General features: G+C 30.1%; 1 protein-coding gene across 2 annotated transcripts in view; it reads right to left on the bottom strand.

Annotated features, from left to right (window-relative positions):
- Hmt4-20 (Histone methyltransferase 4-20) overlaps nt 1-23,983 on the bottom strand; it is a 53,926-nt gene that overhangs the window by 11,553 nt on the left and 18,390 nt on the right. For both annotated transcript variants that reach the window (XM_075358420.1, XM_075358419.1), the window contains 3 exons: nt 8,542-8,654; nt 7,454-7,640; nt 1,986-2,122 (listed from right to left, as the gene is read on the bottom strand). In XM_075358420.1, the coding sequence (XP_075214535.1) occupies nt 1,986-2,122; nt 7,454-7,640; nt 8,542-8,654 (437 nt within the window). The remainder of the gene's footprint in view (nt 1-1,985; nt 2,123-7,453; nt 7,641-8,541; nt 8,655-23,983) is intronic.

Raw genomic sequence — 23,983 nt, 5'->3', positions numbered from 1 at the left:
GGAAGGGCACCCACTACTTTGCTTGTCATGTACATTACTGTGTCCCTCAATTAACTGTCATACCCACTTTCTAACCAATTAATTTGTAACTTTTTCATCATAAAGTTCACTAATCTGTCAATTAATATCCGCTGGTTTGGATAAGTGCTGTAATTTCACAATCAGGGATTCTTGATTGACCTGAATGTTTTAAACAATGCTTAATAAAGTGTACATAAATGTTGCTGTACTTGTAGTTTATAAAAAAAAAATCAACAAATGATACAACATGGCATGCACGCTCAGAGGTACGATTGCAGTACTGCAGCAGTGGTAGAAAGATAGAAATCATACTTGTCAGGATCTTTTCTGCAGTATGTTTTTCCTTTCTTTTCCACTTAATTGCGGGTATAATGGTAGAAAGATACTGTATTTCCAGATACAACTCATACAAGATATTATTAGTTGGTTTCACAATCACTGAAGAGCAGGCTCACCACTCTTTTCAAGGATACTTACCAGAGGGCTAGATCAAAATGTACTGTAGCAAGCAAGAGAAAGCTACTATGGATGGGATCTAACATTCATATAGGTATATACATTACAGAAGACTCTACAACAGAAACAGTTTAAACAAGCTCAACAGAACATACATAATAAATTTATACCCTGAGTGATGAATTACCAACCACAAGTAATAAAATTTACAATATAGAATTCTGAGTTCATCCATTTTATGTGTAAAATAGATAAATAACATTTTAAATGGCATGATACTTTGATTTCTTTTGCTTCAAAATCAGTTTAGGTGTACTATTTATTAATAAACAAGAAAAGCATATACTTGTTTTATTGAAAACTAAAAATTTTTAATTTGTGTTTTCTGCTAAACCTTTCAATAAATGTAATTAATTCTGAGGTAGGCACTTAGAAGTTGCCATAGAATGAGATGACAAAAATCAATAAAATAATCAACATTAAATCAAGAGGAGATTATTCACACTTTATAATTCTGTTTATTGATACAGCAAATAAAGTGACAACACTTGAGGTATACACCATTTTTTAAGTTAATGTCTTCAAGACTTCTGGCCTAGTTGAGAAGGCAATTTTTAATTTACTAAAATCTTTGTGTACAAAAATCATACCCAGAGATTTTTTTACAAATCAAACAAAATTTCTATGGATTTTTCAAGAAATCCTTGTATAAATTCCAGGACACAGGGATCATCTAAATCCTACTCCTTCAAGGTGTTCATTATATTTCTTAATACGCCATGTCATTCTCTGAATTTGAAGGAAATTGCAAAAAGAAAATTTCATCAACACAATAAAACCATTCTGTGTGGTTGCTTTGAAAGTAATTAGATGATTGGTGGAAGATCGAAACATCCATGATGATTTAAAAATTGCAATTTAGGAAATCTACTTCATTAAAAAAATGTATCACATGTTATGATTCTTAACACCATTTACAATGGAGAATTGAACCTTTTCATAAAACTTTTATGACTTTCAGAAACTGTAAAGTTTATTTGTTTACTCTATGATAAAAATATCTTTTTGTATGTTTTTACTGTTTAAATTTTTTGTACCTTGTTAGTTAATGTTAACCGAGAGGTTGCTCAAATAAACATCAATAACTATCACCAAAGGCTCACTTCACATAACAATTAGGCTAACCATTTTCCTACCAAATGATAGAACACATTAATGGATGAAGAAATGACACTAAAATACAATACAACTCACTCAACACTTTTTTCCTATTGAGGGAAGTAAAAATATGTTTTATCAAACATAAGAAATTTTATTTAAATATAAATGTTATCAATATAACATAAATGCAAAAATAAAATTATGTTTAACTTCTTTAAAAACAAATATGTACTATAAAGTTAATTTAATGTTTACAAAAAAATGAGTTTATTACAAATAAGAATCGTAAAATAAACAAAGTAGTAGCCATTTATCATTTAACTGAAGATACAATTTTTAGTACTAACCTCTCACAGGTTTCACATTCACAATATTCATTGCCTTCACCAAAGAAATCCTCTCCGTAAAAGCAGGTGATTTCTTCCCCTGATTCAATATCTCTTAATACTTTCACACATGCAGTGTCTCTTCCAGTAGCCACAAACTGTAACACACATGAAGATATAATTATTTTTTAATTCACAAACATTAGAATAAACTTCTTAAAAAATATAAACAAAATGACTAACATACTTTTCAAGTGAGTAAGTAATAAACCATATAACTTCTGAAATCCTTTAAAAATAATATGAGAAGTCTAAATTATACTGGGAGAACAATCTATTGTCACAGATACAACACAAATAGTTAAAAGAACTTAAATTGCTTTTTATTGATAAAATATCTTTTGGCAGATACTGGAAAATAACCTCCCTAAAAATGTACAAATCAAGACTCTCATATATGTTTACTGAAAATTGACAACAATTCAAAAATAGAAAGTTGATACAAGGATAGATTTGTCTCTGAAGTGGATTCAGACTAAGCTCTGTGGGAATTGCTTGTACTCAAGTGTCAAATCTAATGGCTAATGGCAGTGAGGCTTAATTTTAACTCTCTTGTGAGAACATCAAACAGCAACATCCAAAACTACCAAATTTGTTGATAGTTACATGACACATTAGTGACTGCCTGCTCAGTCATCTTCAAATTTTTTAACATGCTTTAAATAATTACTGATGTCCTATAATCCATTATTGATGGATTAAAGAAAACCAATAATTAACTGATAACAGCACTTGTCAAACAGCATCACAAGTACTATAAGAAATAATGTGAACAAATACTGTGACTGCAGCACATTTTTAATGAGGCTTTTTTAAGGTAATTTTTAAAATTATACTTAATCATTTATAAAAAAGCTGACAAGACAGTTGTATCATTTATAAAAAAGCTAACAACACAGTTGTAGGACTTTCCCATTACGTGGCTAAAGCTGCTTTCTGAGAAAGTCATGCAACTGTGGGTTGTTTCTGATGCACAGCTTACACACACATAATTTAATTAAAAATATTTATCATTTTATATAAATATTTTTTTGTTTATTTAATTTAACGATTCTAACTAAAGCACACGCGCATACTGTATTTAATTCACATGGGTATGGCAGTAGTAGCAGCGATGGCCTGCACTAACTAAACTAATGTAATTTTACAACTTACATAAAACAAATTTCATTAAAGTGGTCGGCAGACAGGTGTACCCCAAGGCTTAATATACCAGGTACCAGGCGATCGAGATCGAGACCTAGCCAGACGAGTTACTTTTTTAAACTTTAAATACTATTCATTTATTTAATTCTACTGCTCATCTGTGATGAGTCTGCACAACATGGCAGACTATTACAACAGCTGTACATCAGTGCTAGACTAGCACTCCATGTGGACAAGAGGTACTATTAACACAGTATGTCCACTTAGCCATTAGCTTAGAGCATTTTTTAGGGTGGGGATGTGATTTTGCAAAACCTTTTTTGTAAATATTATTTTTTAATAGTTAAAAAATGTGCCTAAGAAAAATAATAAGTAAATAATTATGTGAAAACTTGAAATAATGAGAGTGCCTTGCTCTACAGCCTCACCCCCTTGACCTTATAAGTTGAAAATTTAATGGCATCAATACCCCATATATAGAAGTAATATGACCAGGTTTGGTCAAAATCAGTCCAATAGTGCTAGAGATTATAAGGTGACTACGAGGGTGACACCAAAAACACACATACATATGGAAAATTTTCATCAGGTTTTTTGGGTTTCTTAGGCATCAAAACATCAAGATCTGGTGAAAACCACATATGCACAAACTGGACTAATTATAATACTTTCCCTTCTAGAGTTATAGCACTATCTAGACAGGAAAGTAAAACTGTTAGTCTTAATATTTTAATTTTTTTGTTTTGTATTGCTTATTGTCATTATTTATATAAGTATGTAATTATTATTAATAAAATTAAATGTCATTCAAATGTGAAGTCTAAAATACAAATTATCTTAACTGAGAATAACAAAAAAAAAAAAAAACGAATGCCAATAATGAATTACATTTCTTATAAATAAATAATATAAATGAAAAAAAATTATGGAAATGTAAAAATTCTTCTTTTACAAAACAAGTGAATTTGAATATAGGATATAATCTTTGTTAATTCATTATTAGTATCCAAATTATATTTTAAAAATAAATGTCAGTTCAATATTACATAATGACATGACAGCATTTAAAAATCAATATTGTTACCAGCTAACATTTTTTTTATATTTTATTTACTGCCTGAATTGTCATATTTACATGGCAATTGTTGGACAATTTTTCTCGGCCTATGTTCAAGAAAGGGATTTCCATATAATTTAATGCATTAGCTTTTTTCAATAGCTATTCATAACAGTTCAAAGCATTCATATGGATTATTTCTACAGTCATTTCTTTTTAATTCTTTATTAACAATATATGACAATATATTGGGGGAGAGGATCTTCATAAATAATAATATAAAATACTAGATTACATAGTATCAAGTAATAATTATGAAGTGTATATATATATATATATATATATATATATATAACATAACAAGACTGGTGTAACAGATCTGAGTAACGGATTCCTACCAATTAAGAAGATAGTAGTAGAAAATATAATGGGATAATCCAGAAAGGGGCTAAAAGAAACCTTTTAGCAAAAGTAACAGGTCCGTTTAACAATGGTACTTTCTAATACTGCCAACTGACAACCCTAAACAAATGTTGTTCTGTGAAAAGAGTTACCAGACCAGGGTAGAAATTTCATGGGAATGTGTGAGAGCGAACGATCTTTCTCACACTTCGAGTTGGATCTGGTCTGACAGGTGAAGAGGCTGGGAAAGACCAGTTGGAATCAGTCTAAGCGAGACGTTATGATGTGAGTCTGTGAGGAAAGTTCAGCAAGATGTCAGTTAGTGAGAGTATTCTGTGAGGACAGTGAAGGAGCAAATTTCTAGTGTGAATTAAGTCGACGCGATTAAGGTGACATCACATGTAATTTCAGTACATGAAACAAGAAATAGTTAAGTCTGTAAGCCTAAAGTGTAAAAGATAATGCACTAAATTTCATTCATAAATCGTTAGGATAGTTTTATTTGGAACAGCAAAGGTATTTGCAGTAAAAGTACTTTATACTTGTCTTATCTATTGTACTATTATTGTTAACACAAGATTAGTGGTTAAAAGTGTTACAGACTAGCGGTCATGCTAATGTCTTTTGTCAATGGGACTGAATTCTGGTTTCATACTATATTTATCTACTTGTAAATAAATCCTGACGATTACTTTAAATTCTGTTTTGTATGTAATCACTATCTGTTTTAATATTATTATTATTAGTACTATTGTTGTTGTTGAGGTTATGATTACTATGATTATCATTTGTTTACTAATAACATTTATTATTATTAAATGTTTGCTGTTGCCATTATTGCCATTCTATTATTGTCATTATTATTGATTTGTCTTATTTTACTTATACTCTGTAACTAATAAATTGTAATTATATAAGCATTTTCAATTGTCAATCTCTCAATATCCTGATTGAGCTGTGAACAAGCGACAATATATATATATATATATATATATATATATATATAATATGGCATTAATTATTTTTAAAATCCTCAAATAAAATAATGTAAGATATTAAATTTCTAAGCTTTTTGTAGATTCTATTTAGATGCGGGTAAATCAAATATAAACAGGATTTTATTTTTAAAAAAGGTTTACTGAAAAATAAAAGGCAAATATAATATAGTTTTCTATATAGTTTCCTGCATTAGAAATACATTTCTACCCTCAACTGTGCAGTCAATCTCTGGAAAATTTCTGTTACTTGAACTCCTTCACAAGCAAGAAATTTTATAATTATGCGTTGTGCAGTAGAGGGGTGCACCTGTTGCTCCGACATCGTGAGCATTACTGATGAGCTGGTTGGGAGTGTAGAATGGCCAGCTCTCTCCATTCCTAATGACCCCCACCCAAGCATACTAGAAGTGCATACCCAGTGCTACCAACCATACATGCTCAGGAACAAAAATCTATTTATATTTCATTTACCCTCATAAAATCCATACAGATACTAAAGATGAATCCCTATTTTTCTATGGAAAATAAGATTTCTGTCATTTTTAATTTAATGTTATAATCGATTATTTTTGGGCAAACTACAGCAATACATCAAAATGAGCAACAGAAATTTATGATTTACATCATAAGTGTTTACATGAGTATAAGTGTAGAGCACAAGAAAATCAGAATTACCAATAGATCATTAATTTTGTTTACTCTCATATTAAGAGCTGAACTTTTATAGTAGTTTTTTTACTGTTAATAAATTTCTTGACAGTGCTGATAGGAACTGTCTTATGTGCATCCATGTAGTATTATTAACTGATGACCCAGCTTTCTTTTGTACAAGGGCACTCGAAGCCTATTACTTACTAACTTAATACCTTAACTTAAAAAGGTGAAGTAATATAGTTTAGTAACTGCAATCAACAAATCAACAATGACGATTTTTTATGGAACTTATCTGGCAAAATTTATAACTATGTTAAGAGATGATAAAATAAGCTTTTTCTTTTAACTTTTTTTGTGTTTAATTCATTATAACTGCGAGTATATGTATTTAATAAAACTGATAGCCTGTTATAATATAAGGAATAAAGTAAGAAAAGTAATATAAAAGATTGAACTTCTATAGGTGATGTCAATTCCTTGTAGTTCTACCAAGATTAAAGCTCATGAATAAAGATTATTAAGTATAGAAAATTAAAATTATTAACTTTGTATGTAAGAAAAAAAGAATAGACATATAACAAGAACTGAATGTACACTCTCTGAATAACAAAGGAAGGAGGTAAGGCAACAATAACATAATTTATCATAAGAAAAATAAAATCCATTTCAAAGTTATGTTTGAAGAAATGTCAGTTTCAATATAGAATGGTTTAACAGGTTTTATGTCTTACATTTATAAATAAGAATATACAAAATAAAGCAAAGCAGGATCTTGGAGGAGCAGAAACAAGCAGGAGCATTAAACATGAATGCAGGAGCTTCTTTAATAAGCTTCCTTTAGTGCAAGCTATGCAACTTTAAAGAAGTATGAAAATAGTTGAAAAACTGTAGTTTCTTTTTAATTTATGATTATGTAATTATAACTTATATTAAGATTTAATAACACATTGTATTTACGATGCCACACCAAAACCATTTATTAATTGGATAAGCACAAATATAAAAAATGAACATTTCATTAATAAAAAAAAAAAAGATTTAGAGATTTTTATCTGGAATTGGGGCAACCAAAGCAATAGTTACTAAAACTGAGCAAACTGAATAAAAAAAATCAATAAATTCTAGCTGAATAATCTACAAAGAATAAAGTCAATAAAATCATACATACTTACCTTACAATTGGCTCTACAATCGTGATTTATAAAGGCAGCAGGTCCCAGCCACAACTGAGCACAATTTTTGCGACAACTGAACATAACTGAAAAATCATTTTTTCCAGGGTGAAGGAGCTGCGTTTCTTCTTCTTCAGTTAATTCAGCTATGCAGCCGACTAGTGACTCTATTTTCTCATTTTTAAACCTGAAAATTATTTTCAATCATAAAAATAATTTTCCAATAGATAGAAATTTAATATAATAACAGCAAACTACATTGAAAATTTCTTCTTTCAATAAAAAAATGTTATTTTCCATAAGTAATAAATAACCAATGAAAGACTCTGGCAAAAAAATATAAGAGAATTTAAGTTTGTAAAAGAGTAAAAAATAATAAAATTACTACTACTACTATTACTATTTCAACAACCAGTTACAAAAAATCTAAATATAGAATTTGTTATAATCAACAGAGTGGATTTATGTTAAAAAATACTGGATTAACAAAGTACATTAATTACTTTTCAATTTTAGTTAACATATTTAAAATAGTATTTTTAATGTAAGACATTAGATACTCTAATCACTCTATGATGAAATTATGTACAACAGAGGTATAAAGCAAGTTTCAATTAACTTTTGACATTTATTCAAAATGCATTAATTTATTTTATTTGTATATAATACAAAGATATCCAACAAATCTGAATTTTTATTATGAAATAATAAAATGCTATTTCATAGCTGGGTATAGAATCTATAACCCAGCTGACGTCAATGCAAAGTACTTACAATCTCAATAGCTCGAGTGGTAAGAATACAAAAACTTTATAATGATTTTACTGAACAATCTAGTCCTAAGACTGAGTTGACTGAATTTAATAAGATAATACCCAACAATTAAGGGATTAAAAGTTAAATTTACAGCAGCAACAGAGTATCATTACTTACAGTATACTCCAGATCCTAACTTTTTTTTCGTAAAAAAATGATAAATTTATATAGCTGAATTTTAATTTGACTTCTTTATATAAGTTTGAAGATAAAAACAAATACAAAAAAGCAATATAAACCATATAAACAACAAACTGAAAACAAATACAAACCATTTCTTTGTGGCAGATATTTTTGCACCTTGCTGTCCCTCCAATGAATACCGATAACAAGGTTCAATAATAAAGCCAGAATCCCGATCAAATACACGCAAATACCGGTATATCTGAGAAAACAAAAATAAGTATTACTAAATGTAACTTCCATTACATTAAATGATACTGAAAATATGAGACCACAGTTTGTTGATGTGATATATAAAATAAAACACACTTCTAAAGTAAATATTTATTTAAAATTAATACAATAAGATTTGTGTAACAACATACTAAATTTCTATTTTTACCAATTCAATCTACTACACAATAAATAATATTGAATACATCCTCTATTCAATATCAAGTACATGCACAATAAATAAAAAAAAAACCTTAAAAAGTCGTAAAAGCTTTTACATCAATTATCAACTGTAAAATCATTTCATTAATATATTAATTATATAGAATTTGAACTTCAGCATATAACATACCATTTTTATTTTATAAATTTTTTTTTTAACATCACTCTTTGGCAAAAAACCCATCCCCATGAAAAAAAATTATTTAATTTGAAATAAAATTGTTTATAGAGGAAATAAAAACAATACATAAGTAGAAGTTTACTACATAAATTAAAGTTAAAAAAATAATTTATCAGAATACTTGAGACATTGTTTTACTTTTTTTTTTATGTGATCATTTCAAGCTTAAATTACACATTACCTTCCTTTGGCAGTCAATAAATATTCAAGTTTTTTTAAATTTTGATACAAAAATAAATACACAAGGTAGGTTTAAAAGGTTCCCAGAATTATCTCATACAATTTAAAATAGCAATTATAATAATGAAATTTTGGATTTTATCTCAATAGCACTCATGACATTACAATATAGCCACATCACAAGTTTCTGTTTTATATAGAATGCCAAAGCTGTTTATTTCATACTGTATATGTTGCAATTAAAACGTCAGCAACCAAACAGCAAATATTGCCGTTTGGTTGGAGACATTAATGCTGCTTGAACACGTATAGAAAATTGGCAATGAAGATTATGATAGGCCTAAGCATTTAATTGATGGTCGTATTAAGTGGTGAAGATAACATTCTTACTTTCTAACTTGACAAAAGATGAAAATATAGACCATCTTGAAAATGTTGTTTGAATTGTTTTAATCAGAATTGTTTTTTAAACACAGATTCCTACCTAATAAGACTACAAAAATTGTATCTTCCTTTGCAAATCAGATTTTATAACCAAATGACAAAATATCTCATCGAAATTAGATTCTAAAAAAAACAATTTAAAATAGTACCTCTCCTATACCAAAAAGCAAGTTAATTTTACAAATATTAACACAATTTCATTACTTTAAACGATATTTTTTTTTTATCATATGTATAGTTGAAGTCAATTTCTCACTTAACAGTACCTAAAAGAACCAAGAAACAATTACAATAACACCGCATTAATAAAGTAAACAATAACCACATACAATTAACAGCATAAACAAATAAGGATGGACTCAGAATGAAGAAGGTTGATGAGTGAAAGGAACATTATGAAAAAATATTTTTAATATAAGCTAAGAAGATGCAGAAAAGTTAGTGCAGACAGGTAAGCCCCTCTAATATTTAATATGACAAGACAAAACAAATAGTAATAAAAATAAGGAACACTCTTAAGTACTGTTGTTTACTTAACATGTAAAACAATATAAAAAACTACCAGGTACTTCTCTATATAAATATTATTGAAAGGATTTAGTAAATCTGCTGATAATGAACTTCGTAAGAAATGAGTTACCAAATATCAGCCATTTATATACATAAAATTATGCTATCAACATATTTACATTAAAATTATGCTATTATTGTCAAGTTATGCTATCAGTAGCAATACACTCGCACTAATCATCTGATAACATCAATTCAAATAAAGAACAGAACACAATTCATACCACTGCAGCAGAAAAAGTCCCAACATTCTAATCTAATTTTTCTAATTATAAGACTTTTTTTTAATAATTTGAGGCAATACAAAAAACTTTTTTGGGATATAAAAACAGTTATTTTCTCACTCAGAATGTTAAGCATAAAAGATAATTTTCACAAAAAAATATTTCTCATATATGAAAAGTAAATAATTAGGTACAATCACTGAGTCAAGAGGTCAAACCCTACAGTGGTCAGATTACAAAGCCAGTCTGGGGAACAAATCCTAATTGGGTATTAACTTTATTATAAAAATTTTTTTTAAATTGGAAGTAATTTTTAAAAATAATAATAATAACAAAAAATTGTTTTTACTGAAAATAAACAGCACAGCTGTTTAGGAATCTATTAAACAATCATAAAAGTAATCACTGAAAATTGCACTAATTTTGAAACACTTTATCTGCAATTAATCATGAGAAAGTTCCTTTTTTTTTCCTGTAAAAATTTCTTACTTATTAAATAAATTAATTTTAATAAATGTGCAGGTTCTTTTAATAAGTAGTAATTTATCAGATTGGCTGAAGAGTTACGCTGAATCACATGATGGAAAAAAATTATTTATATACGATACTAAATCTTGCTTTTCTATGTTAGTCTGAAGATTTTGACTTTTCTGAAGAAATCCAGCATGAATAGTTAATTACAGAAAAGGAGCATTGTTTAGCTGGAAGTGCAAATTTAACATTTCATAACTTTTTACAAGATTTTATATAATATTACTCCTTTAAGTATATTTAAGAATGGAGTTTTAGCTATTGTTCAGTTATTTTCTTTCACAAACTGGTTTCAACACAACAGCTCATTTCAGTTTGGACAAAACCAAGGGCCATTTTAGCTCTCTCTAAATATAGTATATTTTATCTGAACTACTTGTTATAACAATAATATTATAGAATGTACATAGTTTCATAATTTTAATTAATGAGGCTGAAGTAACAATTTCTGTTAACTGCTGACAATCTCAACCACATATTAAGAGAAAAATACAATAAATCCATAATAAAAAAACGGCAACTAATCAGGCAGACAAATGAAAATGTACAATGCTGCATGCTTATGTGTACCTAAATTTGAATAATCAGTTGTATTTGAATGTACTTTTATTACGAACTGTCAACAAATAAACACAATGCAGAGCTTAGGTTTTTTATTCTTCATTAACTTTCTTGAGTATGTACTTCATGTGGGAATTTGACTACACTGGGACCAATATTAGTCATACTTTTTAAGGTACTGCTAGCTTGTTTTCAATTTTACTATAGCACTCAAGTTTGAACAAAAGATGAATGTAAAATTCTATATAAAAATCAGTGTGAGACACTTGAAATGTCTTGACAGGCATATGGCAATGAAACAATGAACTGATTATGGAGTTTCAAGTGGTAGTTGCACTTCAATTTAGTACTACTCTGGATGATGAGATGATTATGATTATTGTACATTTTTTATTATATGAGCAACACTTTTTTTATGTTTAGTCTTAGAACTAACTCTGTCTTTTTTTTTTTTTTTTGTTTAGCCTCTGGAACTACTGTAAGGTATTACTTTAGAGGATGAATAAGGATGATATGTATGAATGTAAATGAAATGTAGTCTTGTACAGTCTCAGGTCAACCATTCCTGAGATGGGTGGTTAATTGAAACCCAACCACCAAAGAACACTGGTATCCACTAGGATCTAGTATTCAAATCCATATATAAAAGTAACTACTAGGATTTCAACCTTAGAGCTCTTGACTTCAAGATCAGCTGATTTGCGATAACGAGTTAACCACTCGACCATAATCTTAGAACTACCTACTAACATTAGAAGATAACAATTAATTTTATCATAAATTTATTTCTGATAACAGCTAACATACTGGACCAGATTACTGAAAGTTTTTGCACATAGTTTGGGTGATACAACTGAACTCAACAGTGTAGTTCATGTTATCATTCAAATTGCAATAATAATATATAGGTGAGTTTGCTAAGTGGTTATAAGAAAAGCTGAGATTTAAGTTTGAGATTTAAAAAAAGAAAAAGATTATTTTTGCAGTAAGTTAAATAGCAACTTCCTTAATCCTTGCAAACCAAATCATTAGAATCTTTTATTTGTTATACATCATAACCATTCAGCTGAATCACCAGTGCATTAAATGCTTTACTTTCATTTCTTATTGGTAAAGAAGGTAATAAAATACAATTGTTTAAAACTTCTATGAAATTCTGATCTTGTAATGTTAATGTAACACAATTTGTAATATAAGGTGTTATAATTTATTAGTAACATTGCAGCAAACTGATCCCATCTGTTAAAAAAACCTGGGTCCATCTGGTTCCGGATGATAACACCCATAATATAGGGTCCCTGTCTCTTGTCTAAGATTACAGGTGAAAACTGGTCAATGGTCTCTAAAGCAGATGAGAAACAAACATACCAAAGGCTGAGAGAACGGAAGAAGCTAGGGAAGTAAATCCTGCACATTTGGAAGTAGTAAGGTGGCAGTCCCATCACTAATTTAGCCCTGCGAAGTACTCATATTGCAGATAGAGGACAATTTATTCACTGGCACACATACAGCCACGAATTACACTAGATTCTTCGTATATGATCAGAATCTTCAAAAATTTTAAATTTGGAATTCTGGGCATAAAAACTTGGTACATGGACCATCAGAGGAAAGATAAAATGATTTTACTGGAAAAACCTTACTAGAATATAAACTTAATATTGCTTTAACAGAAATTAAAAAGAAGCTGATAGGAAGTTATGATTATACTAATAACACATAAATATACAGTGAAGTTTCACAGAATGAAAGAGCTAATGCAGACGTGCAATAATAGCAAATAATAAATTAAAAAAATAAATAATCATGTATGAATGGATTAATGAAAGAATTTAGGTTTTGTGATTGAGATAAAGAGAGGATAAACAGCATGATTGACCTAATGTTACCAGCTCTTTCTGAGCTCATTCTATTAGCAAAAATAATAATGAAAAAAGTTCATATAAACAAGGGTCTGGAATCACTCTGTTAGCAAGTTACAGCTAGCAAAGGATTTTCCCCTTTTTCCGAGACAAAGAGTGAAATAAAACTATACTGAAATTCTAGGAACTCAAATTAAAGGCAAGCTTTATGGTTTTTGACCTGATAAATTGAATGAAATAGGTTTCAAAACCATATCTCCAGTAGTCGTAATATCAGACACAAATGTTTTGCCTAAAAACATTTTTTTTTCTTTACATTTGTACTACAAAAACTTTTTTAAATAACTAATAACTGTGTAAAATTTATTTCTAAACCTTTAGGAAATTTAATTCTATAAAAAATGATGTAAAATAGTCCAATAAAAAACAAACACAAGTTCAAGAAATTTGATTTTATTACAAACACTGTATGCAAATTTTTAAATGTTATAACTACAGAAAATGAAGTTAACATACAATTGATAAAATGTTAAATAAAAGAAAAAGTAACAGATACATTTAATAAAGATTACAGTAAATTTTCAAAAATCTGTCCTACTTCAATACATTTAGCTGGATGCTTTCAGATTGTTAGCGTTGCTCCCCGCAATTCTGAATGACTTTCCTTAATTTGTGTGACGGAATCTGTAATACAAGCAACTAACTCTTTACATGCGTGAACTTTTCTCAGATTAATTAGTGTTAGATCACCATTAATCTGGATGGCAAGAAGTGTGGCCTGCCGCAGCCAATCCATTAATCTGGAAATTGCTCATTAAAAATGCCAATACAGCACAAGAGAAGTGTGGAGAAGCACCATTGTACTAAAAGTACATGCGGTATCTTGATGCTCATCAAACATCTTCTTATACCAGCTGCAATTGATCCTTATGGAATTCCAAGTAAATGTCAGAATTTATATCCTGGGAGAATGAATAGTCCAATTAGCTGATCATAAACTCAACCACAAGCACATACTGACACTAAATCCATGTTGGAAATTATGTTCTACAGTCGCGTGTGAATTGACTTCTGCCCTAATGTGCTTGCTGCGAAGGTTACTGATGCCGTCCTAAGTAAACTGAGCCTCATCTGTAAATAAAATGAATCCATGCAATCAGCTATTCATTTTCAACCAGTTGCAGTATTGCAAATGAAGAGAAGGATCTCTTGGTTGAATTTTGTTTTCATTGATTATAGTAAGGTACAGGTTATTTTTATGAATGTCCTCCCACACTATAAACTGAAAAACTCTCAACTGCCGGGAAAGGCATCATGTACCTGGACTGCACTGAATAATCTTGATAATGATTTCATCAATTTCAGCATCAGGATAAGCAGAATGGCGGTGTTGAATATTAATGCTGAGAAGTGTACCAGTTTCTTGTAGCATATGGAATGTTTCACTAATTGTTTTAGGATTTGGAACTCTGCAATTAGGAAATGATTTTAATATCTGCAGCAGCAGCATTTCCATCACACCCCCAAGATAAATGCCATGTTGGCATACTTCTCAGCTGTAAATAACAAAGGCATAACTGCAGTACGACACCAATTAATGAAACATACATACTGTTAATTAAACTGTACTGTACTGGAACAATTCACAGCAGTAACTCAGACTACACAATACATTGATGACACGACAAAATGCATTGTTGGCCAGTTGATTTCTGTTACCAACTTATGAAACTATAAGTTTTCAAATTTTCAATTCGACAGTAAATTTGAGAAAGATAATACATAAACTTTATTGTCTGAATAACATCAATACTTTTTTTTATTTTATTCATTTTTATTTGTATCTTTAACACAACACTATTTTTTACATCATTGCACTTTATAGAAAAGAAAACATGCTTTGTTCGTGTAATCCTTTCGTTTTCATAGAGTAAGTGTTAGTAACAAAATCAAATTTTGCAGAATTATATTCTTTATAAGTTTTGATGATAAAGTTTATGCATTTATTGGTCATTTAATAAAAGTTTTTGTAATAAAACTAAAAAATGTGTTTTTAGACAACAAATTGTTCTATTTTATATCTGTTATTATGAAAAGTGCTGGAGATACCAGGTCTGTTTAGAAAATAACCGAACATATTTAATTATGTGTCACAGACATCTTTAGTGAGGAGCAGTTGGCAGCATTATGTTCCACTATCCTACTCAGTAACCACATGTTCTTGGATTGCTGATATCTCATTTAGTTTTTATGTTAATGTTATTTGAGTGCAACTTGTTCAAGTGTTCATATAAATTTTTATAATGTGTGACTTTCAGGAGCATCAATAAAACTTAAAATGTTGTGGAAAAACTTTTGAAACAAGCTTACAGATATGATGCTCTGGGTCATACACAATGTTATGAATGGTTTTCAAGGTTTAAAAGTGGTCATCAGTCAATTGAAGATGATCCTCGACCAGTTAAGCGTTTGACTTCAACTGATGACACCCCATCAATGACTGGTGCGTGTAAATCACTGATTGACTGTCTGAGAACTTGGAGAAGAGGTTAGCATCTCAATTGGATCATGCCAGGATATTTTGGCTGAAAAATTGAACAAGCATTGAGTTGCAGCAAAGTTTGGTCCTTGTTTCTTCTTTGTTCTTTGTTACAGCAAAGTTTGTCACCAAACAGCAGAAAACATCGCATAGAGGTTTGTCACAACTTCTTGAACAAGCCAATGATGATAAAAAATTCATGCAAAGGATCAAAACAACAGACGAAAGCTGGGTTTACAGCTAAGACATTGAGACAAAAGTTCAACCATCACAATGGATTGGCATAGAATCTCCATGCCCCAAGAAAGCATGTCAGTCTCAATCTAATGTCTTAATGATGCTCTGTTTTTTATTTTTATTTTTTTTTTAATGGAACTGTGCATTTATAATTTTTGCTTCCAGGTGAAACACAGAACCATGAGTACTATCAAGGTGTTTTACAACGGTTACAAAAAAAATCTGCAAAGAGAGACCAGAGTTGCGGTGAGACAACTCACGGTTCTTTCACAAAGACAATGCGCCCACATACTCAGCTTTATCAATTCATAAGTTTTGTGCCAAAAATCAGATGACTATCCTCCCTACTTGCCAGACCTGGCTCCTTGTGAATTTTTCTTATTTCTGAAATTAAAATTAGTGATGAAAGGATGCCATTTTAGACTACTGTTGATATTAAAGCAAATTTTTCATAGACCTTAAAGGCCATTTCAAATGAATCTATCTAGGACTGCTTCGCAAAATGGAAACGCTGCTGGGAAAAGTGTGTGACTAAGAAAGAGGAGTACTTTTAAGTGGAGAAGGGCTAATAATCTATAAAATTAATAATAAAGATTAAAATAATAAAGTTCAGTTATTTTCTCAACAGACGTTGTATGGTTCTGGAACCTGTATTATTCTATTTCCCAGATCAAAAACCATCAGGTTTATCCTTTAATTTGGGTCCCTAGTATTTAATATGGTTTTATTCCACTATTTGTCCAGGAATCACAAGAAAATCTTTTGCTAGCTGTTACTAACAATGCATTTCCAGACCCATATTTTTATGAACTTTTTCATTTTTTTTCACTAGTAGAATGAGTTCAGAAACTGCCGGTAATAAGTGAATCACTCTGTATACGTTTCATATGTGCACATGAGCCAGAAGAGGGCAAAACTGAAGAGACCAGAAGTTTTATGATCTCTTGCAACAAACATTAAATCAGTATAACATGAATAATTATATCATAATTGGTTGAGATTTGAATGCAAATATCGGCAGGACACCTTTAGAAGGAATTAATAGTACTAATGGAGAAGGTGATATGAATTCCAATGGCAATCAATTGAGAGATTTTGCAAGGTTTAATAATTTATAAATAATATTTTAAACATAAAACCCTTCTGTGGGAAGGGGTTAATCATCCCCTTTACTTATTCCTATTTTCACACTTTCTTGGACAAGTGCCATGGAAATCTTTGGACTGCCATTGCCTGTGCCAGCATATTGCCATTTTTTTACTAGAGCTCACTGAAGAGGTAACACTTTTTTCTGCTAGTGGTACTGTTAAAGTTAAGTCTTTTTATAAAAAGATTGCACTAGTAAGTGAGGATGTGCCTACAGGGCAAAGCCAGGTTTCCTTTCTTCAAAAATCTAACCTCAAAAAGCTCACATTCTTCCTAATAAAAACATAGATCAAATTACTATTATTTTTAAAACAAAGTACTGGGTTTTTATGACATAATGAGTTTATGCTGTAGTAGACAGTAAAACAAATGCTACAAGCTCAGTTTAACTTAATTTGTTATTAATATTAATCAAGTAGTGCTGTCTTCGGTTTGATTAAGTAAAGTGCATGAAGATCATGTAAGCAAATCATTTTGTTTGACAGGCTTAGTTTTACTCAGTTATTATTTCTCAAGATTCTTAAGAAAAAAGGCAGTCAATGGATGTGGGAAGGAGGATAAGGGTTAAAATTGATTGCTTTAAATATCTTTAAAACAAACCATTTTTAAAATCTCATATCATACGCCTTCATATATATACACAGAATTCCTTTTTTATTTTTATTACAAACAATAACAGAGTAATGACCTCTTAATTGTTTGTCCCTCCACCAATAAAGAATACTTCTTACATTAGTCTTTTACAATTAATTTTTGCAAAAAATCTAAAAAAAACAAAACAAAAGTTTTTAAGATGCATCTCCCTGTAATTTGCTTTTTCTTTCTTTAATACGCCTTCAAATTTTTCCCAGTAATTTCATGTCTTTATGACTAAAATTCTTACAATGTTATCACCAAATTTTCACACCACTATTGCAGCTGTTACATAGAATGTTCCCATTGTTTAATACAGAATTATTTCTTTAGCAATGGTTACCAAAATTAGGGGATGGTGAATAAACTTTTACATACATAATGGTTCATTATTTTCAAAATCTGAACACAATATCCACTATTACACAGATTTGATGCCCCTCTTCAGTTAACAGCAGCATACTGAACGAGAATGTAATTTTAAATTTTCCTAGTCCTAGAGCTAAAAAGACAATTAACTTTACTCATTGACAAACTCCTTTTTGTTTAGATACCATAAATCTAGGTAAAGGCGATATGAAATTAGATTAAAAATAATTAATTTTTCAATCAGAACTTTATTTAAACCATGAACCTTTTTGCCATTTAATGACATCAAGATAGTGAAAAAAGCTAAAATCACAACTTAAGAGCTAATTTACACAAGGTAGAAATGGAGGGCTATAACAAATGACATCTTTAAAAATGTCAATCCAATCTTTAAAAATCTCAGCATTTCTACTGAAGAATATGGATGCGATACATACAATAATTGAGTACGATCAAAGATTCAACCCCACTTTTTCAAAATCTACACACCACAAATTTATACACACAGATATTTAATTTAACATTATCTTAATATGTTAAACAAAATCTTCAGGAAAATTTGTATTCAAAGACAAAAGAGCAATTAAAAAGATAATTACTTTAGTTACTGGCTTGTACAACAAAAACTTTAAGACATAGAATAAAGAAAAACTGAGATACTTATTATTTGTAGACCAAGTATTCTGCAACATTACATATTTAAATAATTACAAGTTCTCTTATAAATAAAAACACAAAACAATTCATTTAGATTTGAATGTTATTCAATTTTATTTAAGAATGAAATGCCTCTCTAGCTATTCCTCAGTGATGATTATTCTGGATTATTCATTTCTCTTATGTTATCAAACCCATATCATCATCAAGATCATTTTTTAACTTCCTCCTTAGGTAACAAACATTCTTTTTTTCAAAACATGCTTAACTAGTTTTTTTTTCTGTCGACAGTTAATTAAATTTTATTTCTCTATTCTTTGTTGCTTACTCTACTTTTCTGTACACCTACATTTCTAATGCTTGCATCCTTTCTTTTTCTATCATTTTTCTCTTAAAATGAGTTTATTCTATTATATACAACTGAAATTCAATTTTGAATGAATGAACATAAGAATTATACCTGCCTAACAGCCAAATCAGTATATGGAAAATTAACAGAGCGTGTGTTACTCGGTACAATCCATTACATTCTACCAGAACCTTATTCTAAATAGAAATATCAGTTTTAGAAATCCTTAATAAAAGAAAAATCTTCTCCAATTTGATGAGCTGATAGTTTATCATGTTGCATAAAGAATTATTAAATTATGCTGTGTTACTTAAATCTTCAACAGTAATCATAAGGATCAATGAATATAAAACCAGTTTTCTGCCCTTGGTTAGGTTCAATAACTGCACAAAGTAGTATATATTTCCAACCTATGGTATCATTAAAAGTAACCAAATTACAATTAATGACCCTTGGTTCAATGGGGTTTTTTACACACAGAAATGGCTTAATTATAACTATGTCAATAAGATTTAAATTCACAGTGATAGTGAATCTGACTTGGGTTTGTATTTGATTTATTGGTTGAAGGATTTGTTAACTATGGGGTAAATCATTTTCACATTTTAGATGCTTTGCAAAAGTAACCTGGAATAGGATATTACCTATTAGACAATGTGAAGCATTACTGCAAAAATAAAGGTTAAAGAATATTTGATGGCAATACAGAGAAAATCAATGAATTATGACAATATAAATTTCCACATTGTGAGAAATTTTATTCAGCATATATTAATCTCAATTAACTTTTTTCTCCATTTATCAAAAACATGATAGATAAAAACTAAATAGTATTGAGGTAAATAATGAAGCAATATTTTATCAACTTTTTTTTATTTTATTTTGAACAGGAAAAAATAATTAGCATTGCATTATCATTAAATGATTACAGTACACACTAAAAATTTCCCCACATCTTGTTTCTAGGGACATATGGTAGTATGAGCAATTTTATATATAGAATTCTTGATATGAAAACCAAAACATCAGCAACTATTAATGGGAATTTCAAAATAAACTTTAAAATAATTTGAAAAAAAAAATAGTGAAAATTTCAATGCAATTTTACAAGTTGATAATACAACGATATAAGAATAGAGTTTTAATATCCCATAATGTGAAAATCACAGATTCTTGGCCTATTAAACTAAAAATTTAATTTGGCATTTCTCAATCAAAACTCAATTTTTCTTTATTTTGAACTTCTGCATTAAAATGGATGTTTATTTTACCATATTTTATGATATTCAATGAATATCATGTCCAACTACATTGTTACTTTCTGTAAGAGATGTTAACTGTGAATAAAATTTAAACCAGACATTATTTCTGTTTGAGAGGTAACAGATTTTCTTTCACATTACCATAATAGTCTCAAAATTTTTACATTGTCAATGATTCTGTTTCTTAATCTAAGGGGGTAAATAAAACTAAAGATGAACTGCTTTATAAATAAAGTTCCTTTTTTTTATAACAGCAGTCTTTTATTGAATATTAACACTGCAAGTATCAGCTGCTATATACACAGTTGGTCTGAAAAATTCCTGAACTAAATTTCTGTAGTTGATACAAATGGGCACAATCTCTCAAACAACCAAGGAACTATGTAATACAATGCCTGACAAGTGTGTACAAAATTTCATCACATTTCCTTGAGTTATATTTGGCTTCTACGTGTTGTGTTCATGTGACCTTGTGCGAGCTCGCAACAGAGAACAGAAAAATGCAATAAAATTTTGTGTTTGACTTCAAAAATCTTTCGTTGAAACTTATTCTATGATACAGCAAGTATTCAGTGATGCAGCTGCCTCTCTTACAACATACATGTGGTGAAAGCAGTTTAAAGCAGTAGAGTCGTTGGATGATGACAAACGAAGCAGAAGGCTGTCAACAGCTGTTCACGATGAAGACGTTGTGAAAGTGTGCACACCCTGCTCAAACCACCTCATTTTACCCTTCAGGCCATAGCAGAAGAGCTAAACATCGGTAAAGACATGGTACATAAATTCTAACAGAAAAAATTAACCACTGAAAGAAGTGCTCTCATTTCATTCCACAGTTCTTGACCAAAGAACAAAAACAGGTGCGTCTTTCTTGTGCTCAGGCTTTGTTGAAACTGCCACAGCGACCCAAATTTTTTGTAAACAACTGCAACTGGGGATGAAAGCTGGTGCTTCATGTATGATCTGCAAACGAAGCGTAAATTCGCTGCTTGGTTGAGTCCTGGAGCACAAAGACCGGCCAAAGTCAGGCAGTAAAAAATCAAGAGTGAAAATGTTGTGACTGCACTCTTAGACTTTCTTCAAGAGGACATGATTCATCATAAATTTGTCCCAAATGGTCAAACTGTAGATTCTAAATTCTATTTGGAAGTAATGAAACACCTGATGCGTAGCATTTGTCGAATCCACCCTTAGTACCAGGATCCGGGCAGTTAGACCCTCTTGCACGACAATGCCCCGGAGGCAACAGTTTTAAAACATTATTATTACACCGTAAATCAAATCACCATTTTATACCACCCACCCTATTCACCCGACTTTGTTCCAGCAAACTTTTCTGTTCCCAAAACTCAAGTTGAAGATGAAAGGCTCCTTTTTCGACGACATTTCGGCCATTCCAAGGGCTTGCATCGAAGGTGATACTATAAAATGATTTCTCCAGAGCGTTTGATGGGCTCTACAAGCACTGCAACGAGTGTATAACTAAAGAAGGGTTCTATGTAGAGGGCTGATGAGAGTAGATTCATTTATCTTTAAATCTATATTTTTATTTAATTCAGTTCGGGAACTTTTCAAACTTACTGTGTACATATGAAGGTCACATGCTTCAATATGTGAAATTTGTTTACTTTGCATACTTTTATGCTGGAAAGTAGTTTACTTTTCAGTGTAGCAAAGAAAATACGAGGTCTGTTCAAAAGATAACCAAATGTTTTTAATTACACATCAATAGATTTTTAGTGACGTGCAGCGTTGGCAACATTGTATTCCGCATAACCTCGCCTGTAACCACATGTTCTTGGATTGTTGATATTTTGTTTAGTTTTCATGTTGTTGTTACTTGAGTGCAACATGTTTAAGTGTTAGTAGCGATTTTTGTAATCTGTTTTTCGGAGCAATGATACAACATAAAATTTTGTGTGAAACTGGGGAAAACTTTCGCAGAAACTTTTCAAGTTTTGAAACAAGCTTACGGAGATGATGCTCTGGGTTGTAGGCAATGCTGCAAATGGTTTTCATGATTTAAAAGTGGTCATCAGTCAACTGAAGATGACCCTCGACCAAGAAGGCCTTTGACTTCAACTGATGACACACAAGTTCAAAAATCAACGATCTGGTACATGCAAACTGCCGATTGACTGTCAGAGAACTTGCAGAAAGGGTTAGTATCTCGATTGGATCATGCCATGACATTTTGACTAAAAATTGAGCATGCATCGAGTTGCAGCAAAGATTGTTCATCAGCAACTTCTTGAACAAGCTGATGACAATGAAACATTCACATGAAGGATCATAACGGGAGACGAATGCTTGGTTTACAGCTATGACATTGAGACAAAAGTTCAGTCATCAAAAATCGCTACTAACACTTAAACATGTTGTACTCAAACAACAATAACACAAAAACTAAACGTGATATCAACAATACAAGAACATGTGGTTACAGAGGAGGTTATGTGAAATACCATACTGCCAACTGCATGTCACTAAATTTTTCTGTTGGCGCATACTTAAAAAAGTGGTTATTTTTTTGAACAGACTTTGTATATTCTTTTCTTACATTAGTGGAAATTAAAAATTCTTTTGGTTAAGGTACACAAATTGTAATAAATATAGACAATTTACCCAACATCTAGATGCATACAATTGCATTTCAAATTACTATATTACAATTTTATAAGGAATGAAGAAAATATCATGTCTTATACAAAGTACATGGTATGTCATGGCTTATTTTGTGGAAAAAAAAACAATTTAGTAAAAGGAATCTTTTACACCTAGATCTCCTGCAGACCTAATCATTATATTATTCTGGAAAATTACTTCTATGCTAGTAACAACCATTGGAGAACAAATAGAGTAAACATAACACTATTACATGAAAGTATCTTTAGCAAAATCTAGAATATATTCATTAAACAAATATTAAATTCACTGCCAAAAAACTAGTATTCTTTACATTTGAACCAACTACTAATAGTTTTTAAAAGTTTTTAGTAAACTTAACATACCTAGTGTAAAATACCATTTCCTATTTATATGTTAACTAATGCAATGAACAGAATTAGTTAAAAAGCATAACTCGCATTTTTGTATGCTCTTAACTACATCAATGTTGAAAAAAATACTATAAAACAATTTTTTCACCACCAACTACCAGTATGAAATAACTTTTTGAAATACTACCAATAAGAAACAGCATTTTCCCAAAGCTTCTACTTGAATGTATAAAAATAATAACATCTTATGTTTAAAAGTAATGTAACAAAGTACTGTATAAGGAAAAATCACTAACCTCTTGGGCGCTAACCAGTGATATTGATTAAATTTTTTGGGGAAATTGTAAGTTTT

Source organism: Lycorma delicatula, chromosome 2, assembly GCF_047948215.1.
Source record: "Lycorma delicatula isolate Av1 chromosome 2, ASM4794821v1, whole genome shotgun sequence".
NCBI lineage: Eukaryota > Metazoa > Arthropoda > Insecta > Hemiptera > Fulgoridae > Lycorma > Lycorma delicatula.
This window is presented reverse-complemented; position numbering and strand designations above follow the sequence as displayed.